This window comes from Phyllobates terribilis, unplaced genomic scaffold (genome assembly GCF_046119375.1).
Source record: "Phyllobates terribilis strain yellow unplaced genomic scaffold, ASM4611937v1 Scaffold_17__1_contigs__length_24005725, whole genome shotgun sequence".
Taxonomy (NCBI): Eukaryota; Metazoa; Chordata; class Amphibia; order Anura; family Dendrobatidae; genus Phyllobates; species Phyllobates terribilis.
Genome location: NW_027362777.1, coordinates 6,508,973 through 6,521,231, shown reverse-complemented (window position 1 = coordinate 6,521,231; position 12,259 = coordinate 6,508,973). Strand labels below are relative to the sequence as shown.

General features: G+C 40.2%; 1 protein-coding gene across 5 annotated transcripts in view; it reads right to left on the bottom strand.

The window, feature by feature from the left end:
• Positions 1 to 1,681: 1,681 nt before the first annotated feature.
• The window catches only part of LOC141176044 (uncharacterized), a 171,446-nt gene continuing 160,868 nt past the window's right edge, over positions 1,682 to 12,259 (bottom strand). For 2 of the 5 annotated variants that reach the window (XM_073660023.1, XM_073660024.1), the window contains exons 3-7: positions 7,495 to 7,596; positions 7,288 to 7,411; positions 7,107 to 7,204; positions 6,812 to 6,902; positions 1,682 to 4,849 (exon numbers count right to left, since the gene is read on the bottom strand). In XM_073660023.1, coding sequence (XP_073516124.1) covers positions 3,321 to 4,849; positions 6,812 to 6,902; positions 7,107 to 7,204; positions 7,288 to 7,411; positions 7,495 to 7,596 — 1,944 coding nt within the window. In that variant the 3' untranslated portion in view covers positions 1,682 to 3,320. Of the gene's footprint in view, positions 4,850 to 6,811; positions 6,903 to 7,106; positions 7,205 to 7,287; positions 7,412 to 7,494; positions 7,597 to 7,725; positions 7,876 to 8,040; positions 8,095 to 8,242; positions 8,314 to 8,408; positions 8,824 to 12,259 lie in introns of those variants that run through there. The other 3 variants (XM_073660022.1, XM_073660020.1, XM_073660021.1) reach the window with 3 other exon arrangements.

The following is a 12,259-nucleotide window of genomic DNA, read 5'->3' as shown; positions in this document are numbered from 1 at the left end:
CGTTTCTGTACCCCAGCTTGGGTTAGATTTGTCATACTTAGTGGAGGATTAAGCTTGTCACTTCTCATTTCTCCTGTTAGTTCTATTTCCTTTGTGAAAGTTGTCGAAAAAAAATTATTTAATAGATTAGCTTTATCCTCATCTTTCTCTATGATTTTGCCTTCCTCACTTTTTATCGCTCCAATATTATCCGATTTAATCCTTTTACTATTTATATACGTAAAGAACAGTTTGGGATTTGATCTACTTTCACTAGCAATACGTTTCTCTGTTTCCTCCTTCGCTATTTTTATTTGTTTTTTTACAGGTTCTCGTTTTTTCCTTGTAACACATTAGTGCCTCCTTACTGTTTTCCTGTTTTAATCTCTTGAATGCCTCTTTTTTGCTATTTAACGCCCCTTTTACGTTCTTGTTCAACCATATTGGTTTCCTCTTATTTCTGGCCCTTTTATTCCCATACGGTATATATCTCTCGCACTGAGTATTCAGAATTCTTTTGAAGGTTTCCCATTTACTATTCGTATTTCCATGATTAAGAACTTTGTCCCAGTCAATAAGTTGAAGGTTTTCTATCAGCTGATCAAACTTCGCCCTCCTAAAGTTTAATGTTTTTGTTGTTCCCTTATTGATAACCGTACTGAAGGGCATTTTGGTGTTTTCAGAAATACTGCTGATACCACTACGTCACTAGAAAGTCAGCGGGAACTTAAGGAGATAATTGTCAGGAAGAAAGGGTTTAGGTTCATGGAGAACTGGGCTGACTTCTCTGTCGGCTACAGGCTGCACCTCAATGGGGAGAAAGCAGATGTGCTGGGGAAAAAAAAATGGTCAGATGGATGGAGGAGCTTTCAAACTAGGATCTGGGGGAGGGAGGGTAGCCGTGCAAATAAGGGGGTAGAATAGACAGAGTGAGACATTCAAGGAAAGTAAGGAGGCGAGTAGCAGTAATAAATGTGCTAATAGTATTAAATGTCTGCAGGCAAATGAAAGAAGTCTTGAAAACAAAATGAATGAATTAGACTCTTAGGTCAGCCACAGATTACAGAAACCTGGTTGGATGAAAGCCATGACTTGGTGTCAAACATAGATGGTTACACTACATTCAAATGGATAGGAAAGAAAAATAGGTAGACGGGTGGGTATTTTCGTTAAAACCAACTTAAGACCTCAAGCTCAATGACGACATGGGGGGCAGTTTCGACAATGTACAGCACACATGCCCAACTCTTGGTGATTATATTTGACCCACGACACCAGAACCACCACACCTATGTGGGGCCATTATTCTGCATGGAGGACTTTGTGGGATCCATTTTACTGTATGGAAAGCTTTGTGGGGCCAATCATACTGAATGGAGGACTTTGTGGGGCCCATTATTCTGTATGGAGGACTATGTGGGGCCCATTATACTGTATACTGGTTGGTCCACAACTTTTCATTTTGGCCCTCTACATGTTTTGAGCTTTACATCCCTGATGTAAAGTCAGTATGGGTAATGTACATGGAAATGGCAATAATGGAAAGCTGCTAACTGGACTTTGCTACAAGCCTCCTAATATAGCTAAACATGAAGAGGATGATATGCTGCAACAAATTAAAAAGGCAACAAAAACAAGTCATGGTCAAAAGTGTTGGATCCCTTGAAATTGTGCCAGAAAATGAAGTAATTCTCCCAGAAAATTATTGGAATTACATGTTTTATTATACACGTTTATTTCCTTTGCGGTTATTGAAACAGCACAAGAAAACAGAGAAAAAAAAGGCAAATTGAACATAATTTCACACAAAACCACATAAAATAGGTCGGACAAAATTATTGACACCTTGCCAAAATTGTGGGTAAACAACTCTGTTTCAAGCATGTGAAGCTTGTTCAAACGCAATTGTGGCAAGTAACAGGTGTGGGCAATAAGAAAATCACAACTAAAAATAGATAAAAAAGGGAGAAGTTGATTCAATCTTTGCATTGTGTGCATATGTGTGGCACACTAAGCATGGAGAAAACAGAAAAAGGAGAAGAGAACTGTCTGAGGACTTGAGAACCAAAATTGTTGAAAAATATCAATAATTTCAAGGTTATAAGTCCATCTTTTGAGATCCGGATGTTCCTCTGTCCAATGTGCAACATAATCAATAAATTTACAAACACATACAGTCAAATATGGTGGAGCTTCAAAGAGGTTTTGGGGTTGTTTTGCTGCCTCAGGTCAGGTACCTTGACTGTGTGCAAGGAATCATGAAATCTGAAGATTAGCAAAGGATTTTGGGGCACAATGTAGTGCCTAGTGTCAGAAAGTTGGGATTGCATGCTAGGTCATGGGTCTTCCAGCATGACAATGACCCCAAACATACTTCAAGAAGCACCCAGAAAATGGATGGAAACAAAGTGCTGGACAGTTCTGACTAGCAATGAATCCGGATCTAAATCCCATTGAACACCTGTGGAGAGATCTTAAAATTGCTGTTTGGAGAAAAACTTTAAAATTTGAAAGTCCTCAGTGGAGGATACCATCTTTTCAGTTAGCCATTAGTCAGTAAGCTTTCTAGACTACTCAGGTCTTTCATCAGGCATAGTATAACACAAAATCTGAAGAGTCACATATTTATACACAACAGGGCACAGGAATAATGCAATAGATAAGACAAGTGACGTGAAGCAGAACTATCAGTTTCGGAAAGGGATAAGCAGTTGTGGCGGTAAATATGTGTGGACACAAGTAGATCTATTCTTTTTTTCTTTTTTTGGGTGGTGATGAGAATTCATCCTTGTTTTAAGTTTTTGCCTGGTCTCCCCTACATACAGACCCCCAGTTGGACATTTGCTACATATAATTAAGTACATTACATTAGTTGTGATGCAGCTGAAAGTCCCTGGGATCTTGTGGTCCTGATGTGAGTTGGGAATCTTTATCTTGTCCGTGGTCATTATAAATGGATGGGTTTTACGTACACAGTTGGTGAGGATAAATTTTGTAAGTTTCACCACAAAGGTGAAACTATCCTCCCGGTCAGTTTGCTTTCCCTCCCAGTACCTTTTAATTCTAACAGTGATGAGTTTCTGGGAGATTATACTTGTTCCTTTTATTTTTGGTTCTCCTTAGCTTGCCTTCTTTGCCCTATATGAATGTGTTTTTGTTTCTCATTCAGAGTTTTCATATTTTACTTCATACTTTCCTTTCCCCTTGTTGAGAGTGTTTTGCAGCCTCCTCTCTGGTTCCTCAGGAGGTATGAGAAACTCCTCAACAGCTTATTAGTTAGTTAGGTGTGTGGTGGCATTTTTAGTTGTGCAGCTAGGTTTTTTTTCTAGTTTCTACAGACACTAGTTGGGTGTAGTTGCGGCATTCTCCCCTGTGTGGGTTCTCTGGTGGCTATCAAGATGCGCTTTCTGGTTAAAACATTTCCCACATTTTGAACATGAAAAAGGCTTCTCCCCTGTATGAGTTCTCTGGTGCTTATCAATATCTGATTTCTGGTTAAAACATTTCCCACATTCTGAACAAGAAAAAGGCTTCTCTCCTGTGTGAGTTCTCTGATGTTTGATAAGACTTGATTTCTCTGTAAAACATTTCCCACATTCTGAACATGAAAAAGGCTTCTCCCCTGTGTGAGTTTTGTGATGTTTGGTAAGAGTTGATTTCTCTGTAAAACATTTCCCACATTCTGAACAGGAAAATGGCTTTTCTCCTGTGCGAGTTCTCTGATGGTTGATAAGAGTTGATTTCTCTGTAAAATATTTCCCACATTCTGTACAGGAAAATGGCTTCTCCCCTTTGTGAGTTCTCTGATGTTTATTAAGATATGATTTGTGTCCAAAACATTTTCCACAATCTGAACATGAAAAAGGCTTCTCCCCTGTGTGAGTTCTCTGATGTTTGGTAAGATTTGATTTCTTTGCAAAAGATTTCCCACATTCTGAACATGAAAATGGCTTCTCCCCTGTGTGAGTTCTCTGATGTACAATAAGATTTGATTTCTCTGAAAAACATTTCTCACATTCTGAACAGGAAAATGGCTTCTCTCCTGTGTGAGTTCTCTGATGGTTGATAAGAGTTGATTTCTCTGTAAAATATTTCCCACATTCTGAACAGGAAAATGGCTTCTCCCCTGTGTGAGTTCTCTGATGTATACTAAGATATGATTTCTGTACAAAACATTTCCCACAATCTGAACATGAAAAAGGCTTCTCCTCTGTGTGGTTTCTCTGGTGCTTAAGAAAACTAGATTTCTGGTTAAAACATTTTCCACATTCTGAACATGGAAAAGGCATCTCCCCTGTGTGAGTTCTCTGATGTATATTAAGATTTGATTTCTGGTTAAAACATTTTCCACATTCTGAACAGGAAAATGGCTTCTCCCCTGTGTGAGTTCTCTGATGTGCGATAAGATTTGATTTCTCTGTAAAACATTTACCACATTCTGAACAGGAAAAAGGCTTCTCCCCTGTGTGAGTTCTCTGGTGCCTAACAAGATCTGATTTCTGATTAAAACATCTCCCACACTTGGAACAAGAAAATCTATTCTTCTCTGTGTGAATTTTTTGAGGTTTAAGAAAAGACTTTTTGAGAGGAAAACTATTTCTATATTCTGAACGTGAAAATGGCTTCTTTGCTTTAGAAGCAGTTTGTTTTTTAATGCTTGTTTTGTGACTTTGATTTTCCTTAGTGTTCGGTAATGAATCAGAAGACAGGACCTGTATCAAAGGATCAGATGACAGATCTTTGCTGTGAAGGGATGATGGTAAATCTGGAGAAATGTCATTCATTTCAATTATATCCTGTTGGATCTGAAAATTATCTGATTTGAAAACTGAAAATGTCAGCTGTCCCTCTGATCTCCTGGTACAGACATCTGCCAAGAATAAAACCAATTATTATTTTTAATAAAAAATCCTTGAATTTTATATTTTTGAACATTTCTACTTAAACTCTCCATAAAAAAGGCAAGTTATATAAAAAAAAATTCACTTATTCACCAGGACAATGACTGTCTAATAGGAAACTTCATAGGATGGATCAGTAGAGCGAGTTCCACTGTTTTTTCATTCTGCCTCCAAAATATGGAATAAAAAGCCACCAAACAATGTTATGTAGGCGAAAATAATACCAATAAAAACTTCTACTTATTTGACAAAAAACAAGTCCCCACTCAGATCCATCATCTGTCAATGGAAAAACAGAGGTTTCCATATTACTAGTGGCTCAAAGGCTCTTGAAAAGCAACATGGCTTCCATAAACCAATCCAGCAATATCCACTCTCCCAAAGTCAGATCTCCCCCTCACTTCTGAGCTTTGCAGTAGTTTATGTGCCTAAGTCACATTCAGCATCCATGTATTTGGTATTACTATAATGAGAAGAACCCACTTAATTTACGGTGTGTGTCTCCTGGAGCACAATCTGGGCACTGTGTGTTGGGTAATAAAATAGCATATTTGCAATTTTCACTCTCCAACATCCACTGCGTGCTAATTTCTGGAGAGTGACTGTAGAGTCAAAATAGTCACTTCTCCTATAAATTAATTCACTGAGGGTTATAATTTCCAAAATGGAGTCACTTTATGGGGATTTCTACTGCTTCTGCAAAAGGTGTGTCCCAACTCCTCTGGGACGTCTACTTCTCCTCCTGCTTCGACTTGTGTGAGGTCTACTTTTGACACCAGAAGCCGCCTTATTCATTCTGCAGGCGGCGCTGGTGATGGAAGAGACGTCAGAACCAGAAGCTCTGCGAGGCGCAGGCTCTGCGCAGCCACTAAGATTAGGGTTGCAGGGACCAGTAGTACCATCCAGTTTTGCAGTATGGGTGTGTGTGCTGTCCAGCTGGAATAATCTGCTCCCTACTTCAGCCATTTGGAAAGCACCGCACCCTACTAAAGCTGGAAGCATATTGCCGGAAGCTGCCAGATACAGCCTTGTTCTCCTCTGGTTCAGTCCTCTGTGCTCAGCTCCCGGCTTGTGTATTTGTTTCTGTTGTGACCTCGGCCCGTTTACTGACTACTCTTGTGTCTTCTGATTTTGTATTTTCTCTGCCCTCCTGTTCTGACCCGACTATCTGACTATTCTTCTTCCCATGTCACTCCACAGAACAGCAGGTAACACCGTGGCCCAAGCCTAGGGGTCTCTGTGTAAGTCCAGATCCATGTAGAGAGGTTAAAGGGTGATGAGGAAAGTAATTTGTGAAATATGTAAATGGGGTAGTTAAGGCAAGCCTGTTCATGGTAGCCATCTTTTCAGCTTCCATGTGACCATGCACAGTGCCCCCAATACATTGTGTCTGCAAACTATTCCAGCAAAATCTGCATTCCTAATAGCTAAATGTCGCTCCTTCCCTTCTTAACCTGCCATGTGCCCAGACAGTAGTGTACAGCTGTATATAGGGTATTGTCAAATTCAAAAGAAGTTGGAAAATAATTTGTAAGGTCCATTTGTTTCTTATTATCCTTTGTGAAAAATTTCAAAGTTATCACCACATAAAGTGACATCTGTCAGATTTGAAAAATGGGGCCTGATCATCTGCACATTCTGCGTACGCTGTCATTTGGCTTTGTAGTTTACAGACCTGGGCAGGTAACGGTCAGCATCATCTAATCCCAGGGGGTAGGTGGATCCTCCAGGTTGTAAGTTCTATAGAAAAGGGCTTTCACAATTTCCCAAAGTAATCTGAACATTTTCGGACGGAGGAGAATGTTGTGGTCTAGCGGCAAAATGGTGATCACAAGATTGTGATACAGCCGGACTACACAAACGATAAAGCAGCCACAGCCGGTGACTGAGAAGAATCTGTGACTTCTCAGTATTCAGTGATTACTACTCACCTGGGTAGTCATATGTAGGAATCTCCTCTTTACACCGCTCATCATCCCTCACATATGTCTCTGTAGTATTACTATGGGTCAGATCTTCACCCTGAAACAAATATTGTAAAAGTCACAGACAGATGGAGAAGTCACATCTATGATTGGCTCTAATCCTGCCTTCTCCACCGTTCTCATTACACAAATATAAAACATAATAATGGTGGATAAAACAAGACTGAATCCAAAAATACAAAACCTTTACAGCCGTCTACACATCATAGGGGAGATCTCATGACTCCTTCTCTCCATCTACCTGATGATCCTGAGGAACATTGGGATCTTCTTGTTTACAGTCCTGTGGAAGAAGAGGACGGTGACATCTCTCTGGTGTTGTCCTCTTACTGGATAGATCTGGAGGAAACACATACAGGGACTGAATTCATTCTTTACATACAGATAATTATAGGTCGTGTGTATTTAGTCCTGTCTATTACCTGGTGATGTGAGGGGCTGGGGAACCTCCATCATGACGTTCTTGTATAGATCTTTGCGTCCTTCTAAATACTCCCACTCCTCCATGGAAAAATAGACGGCGACATCCTGACACCTTATAGGAACCTGACACACACAATGATACCGTCATCTCCCCGATCCCTTCATAGTGTTACTGTATAATGTCCCATCATTCCCAGCAGTGTCACCTCTCCAGTCAGCAGCTCAATCATCTTGTAGGCGAGTTCTAGGATCTGGTCATTGATGTCCTCATGTATCAGGGGGTGAGGTGGAGGCCCCGTGATTAATCTCTGGTTATGGAGAGACACAGTAATAAATCTCACTCCAGACATTTCCAGAGTTCTCACCTCTCCAGTTCTGTCCATCTGTTATTTCCATAGATAAGAATGATGTAATGTGACGTCATCAGAATCTCTCACCTCTCCAGTAAGCCGGAAGAGGATCTCTAGGGTGAGGTGTAATATCCTCTCCGCCATCTTGTCTCTGTCCATATCCATCTTTGATGGGTAAATCAGAAAAATTTTCTTATATAGAAGATCTTCACTGAGAGGATCCGATATTGTAGAGACCTGAAGGAGAAAAAGATAAGCTGATGGAACATTATAAAAATCCTGTGTAATAATACAACTATTGGAGATAATGAGAGGAAACATATAAGGAGATTTATTATTTTACAGTATTTAGTTTTCTTCTTTATATCTAGTAATAAAACCTTTATATTTTAGGACACATACAACAAGCAGTTTCTTCCTTGGAGTCTGCAGCTGAATACGTTTCTCATAGACGCACTGTCAGGGAAATATTGAGAAAATATTAACAATTTCTCCCAAACCCCTCTTAAACAGTGTATAATATTTCGTCAAACCCCATTAATGCGGATACAACATCATAGTATAGAGCAAGTATATATACAAATTGAAGAGAGGCGACACCTACTAGCCTCCTGGATGGTATTCAAAGGTAGGAATTCAAAAGTGTGGAGATATGGTGACACTGGTTACTTGGGTCTGCAGAAAAGAGCAGAGAGTGGCAGACTCAGAGTTATCAGCTGAGAGGGACTATGGAGGCAGAGATAGACCGAATAGAGCTGGACGTAGCATACCTGTGACCCCTAGTTCCTGGTTATAAGGTGGTACTGCACGTAGTGGCTTAGAGGAACGCGGTGTCCACCGCTAGTTCCTGGTGCTGTGAGCGTTGTCAGGGGCAGGATGGTATCAGCTGACCAATTGCCACCAATCCCGCAGTGCTGTGTAGTGTGCACTTCGGAAGTGCACGTGTGACGTCACCGGAAGTGACGCGTTGCTCCCAGGAAGCTGTGCGTTCCGCAGGCTGGTGTAAATGCGTTCCAGTGAGCCGGAAGTTTGAGTGCCAGGGAGAGAGAATGTGGGTTCCACCAGTATAGAGCATAAGACCCAATGGGCATGAGGCAGAGCCTTTGTTGGAGTGGAGAAGGATCCAGGAGAGGGGACAAGAGTGTGCCAGAGAGGAATAATCTGCAATAAAGGATACAATATATGAGTAGGATATGGAGATCAAAACATGTATATTATTGACCTATTCAAATTGAAGACCACATTTCCAAATGTCAAATACATTTCAACATAGGGTCACATAAGATCCCTGGGTGACAAGTTTCTCTATACCAATTGTTCAATGAGAACCAAACTCCAATCATAAAAAAACCTTATATAAAAAGCCAGTAGTTCATAGTCCCTATTAAGGCCTTTCGACTCTAAGAACTGTAATTCATGAATCCAGTAGGCTTATCTACGTTTGAGAAGGCTCACTCGGTCGCTTCCCCGACGTGGTGTCAAAACTTGTTCCAATAACTGGTATTTGAATTGAGAAATACTATGTCCTGCCGTGATAAACTGTTGGGGAATGGGTAACATTAGGTTTTTGCACCAAATTGTGGACTTGTGCTTTGAAATCCTATCCATTATGGGCTGTGCCGTCTCCCCCACATAGATTCGGCCGAATGCACATTTAATAAGATATACCACATATGAACTGTCACATGTAAAGTACCCTTTGATGTTGTATATTTTGCCAGTTTGTGGGTGATGAACAATGCTACCCCTGAGGACATTGTTGCATTGACGACATTGGAGACATGGGAATGTGCCCATTTTGGGATTCTGCAAAAAACATTGTTTAGGACCTAGGTACGCTGCGCCCAAATCGGCACATACCAGAGAGTCTCTAATATTGGTTGCTCTCTTAAAACACGGTAGGAAGGGTTGTTGGAACGCAGGGATCGTGGAATAACCGGTTTGTAAGATGTTCCTGTGTTTCCTAATGGTTTTATGTAAGATGTAGGCGAAGGGGTGTAACGTGTGAACAAAGGGGATTCTGTCCTTCTGTCCTGTTTGGACGATCAGTTCTGGAATTCGACGCCTGGGGATGCAAGAAGCTAGGTGGATAGCCTCGTTCAGTGAATTTGGTCGACATTTCTTGTAACCTCTGATTGCGGATAGTTTCACTGGACACAATCCGTTTGACCCTCTGAAATCGTGATGTAGGTATAGATTTCTTCATCGACCTTGGATGATTGCTAGAAAAGTGTAATAGGCCATTGAGATCGGTGGGCTTGGAATAGTGGTCAGTTAGGTGGCCCTGTGTATCCTTGATCACCATGGTATCAAGGAAACTAACACGGCTTGAATCATATGTCATGGTGAAGCGTCTTGAAACCACAGACGTTTAATGTTGTGGGATTGATTGCATCAGATAAATGTCTTCTAATACATTTTTTTTAGCGACTCTGACGTGCATCCCACATATTATAGTTTACTCACTATACATTCTATTAAATGCACTGCTCAAAAAAATAAAGGGAACACTCAAATAACACATCCTAGATCTGAATGAATGAAATATTCTCATTGAATACTTTATTCTGTACAAAGTTGAATGTGCTGACAACAAAATCACACAAAAATCATCAATGGAAATCAAATTTATTAACCAATGGAGACCTGGATTTGGAGTCACCCCCAAAATTAAAAGTGGAAAAACACACTACAGGCTGATCCAACTTTGATGTAATGTCCTTAAAACAAGTCAAAATGAGGCTCCGTATTGTGTGTGGCCTCCACGTGCCTGTATGACCTTCCTACAACGCCTGGGAATTCTCCTGATGAGGTTCCGCAAACTCCTGGACAGTCTGTGTTGTAACGTGACGTTGGTGGATGGAGCAAGACATGACCCAGCTTTCGTCCTTCTCCATCACAGCAACATCCCTTTAAAAACATATAAAAACTCGATACTGAGACTCTTGATCACGTCTGCTAGAGCATGTATTCCCTCGCTATGGAAAAGTAACACTATCCCGACAATCTCACTATGGTTCTCGAAAATAAATGAGATTATGTTAAGGGAGGAGCTCACCTACACGATCAATAACTCCCATGAAAAATTTTATAAAACATGGTCCTACTGGAGTTTAAATCTTCCGCTGATAACTTTCCCCTATGAGGTCAAGGTAAAGTCTATACTTCAGGAGCCTCTCTGACGTTACCCTAACCCTTTTACCCATACATCCCTTCCCCCACTTCCCTTTGTCTTTGTGTATATTTGTGTTTTTGGTTTTAACTACTCGTTTTTTCTTTTATAACCCTTATTTGTTAACCAACATGAATATGTAATGACTTAATGTTTAAGTCAGAGTCACCACGCTGGTATATCCTAAAACACATTGAACCAATGTTCTACCAGCGACTCTACTTTGGATTGTGTTAACTTCTTTCATTTTGTTTTCAAATGTTTTGGAAATACTGGTTATTGTTATGGTTATGTGGTCATGTTTGACCTACTACTTGTTGCACAACTAGTACCCGGCGTTTGTATTTGTATTTCCTTTTCAAAACTTAATAAAGATAAATTTATAAAGGATAACCAAGTCACAATGCGTTTGATATTTGTTTCTTGAAAAAAAAACTAGGTGAAAGTTTTCCGCCTTTTTGGATACAAAACTCAAACAAAATATGTAAAAGAATTTACAAAGTCTGGAGGATGGATCTCAGACATCGAAAAAACTAAGTTTGAAAGAGATATCAAAGACGAGTCAAATTCAAGTTACACATGGAAATGAAAAACCAAGAGCTACTGTTCTGAAATACAGGTCACACAATAAATTCAAAGGAAATAGAGGAGAGCGGAGGTCAGCTTCACAAATCCTAATGTGTCCATGGGTTCCTCTAATTATAATTCTCTGAGGACTTATCTGATGTATCAGTGGGATCAACTAAAGACAGATGGAACAAAAATAAATTCTCAAGTATTCCCCACAATTCAGCACAAAACAACAGGCCGGAAGAAAGCTCAAATGTGACCGGACATGTGCGTTCCATGCTGGAGTGCATCACGGTCTCCTATCTGCGAATGCGCATGTCCGGAAGCATGCGTTCCACGCCGGATCGCATAATGGTTTTGGATTGCATACCACCAACATAGAAAAGTCCTATCTCTGAGATCAGCGTCATGGGAGACTAAAAACAAGTATTTCACATTCTCCCATCATGCAATAGGCACGTAGATCTACTTTATCACTACATAAAATATGGGATGATGGCCCACAGTATATTCCTAAATGATCACATTAGACCCCCATTGCATAATTAGAGATACACAAGGATCATCACATTTGCTAGTTACTAAATAGTATATGTAGGATATAACTGATAAGAAATAATTCTGATATAGAAGCTCAGATATCTCGATGACGTACAATAATATGTGAACTCCAATCACTGGGAACTGAGTAGCAATGAATAGAGTATAAAATCCAAAATGTAATCCGGAATGGGGCTGTATTCACACAAAACAAGCATAGGAAATTGGCTCATTCAGTCCCTTAGGGTCTAGTCAATCCAGTCTGGAAATCCACTCACTTTCCTTTTTGAGGATATATCTATTGTGATCACCTCCTATCACATTGGGTTTAACCACATC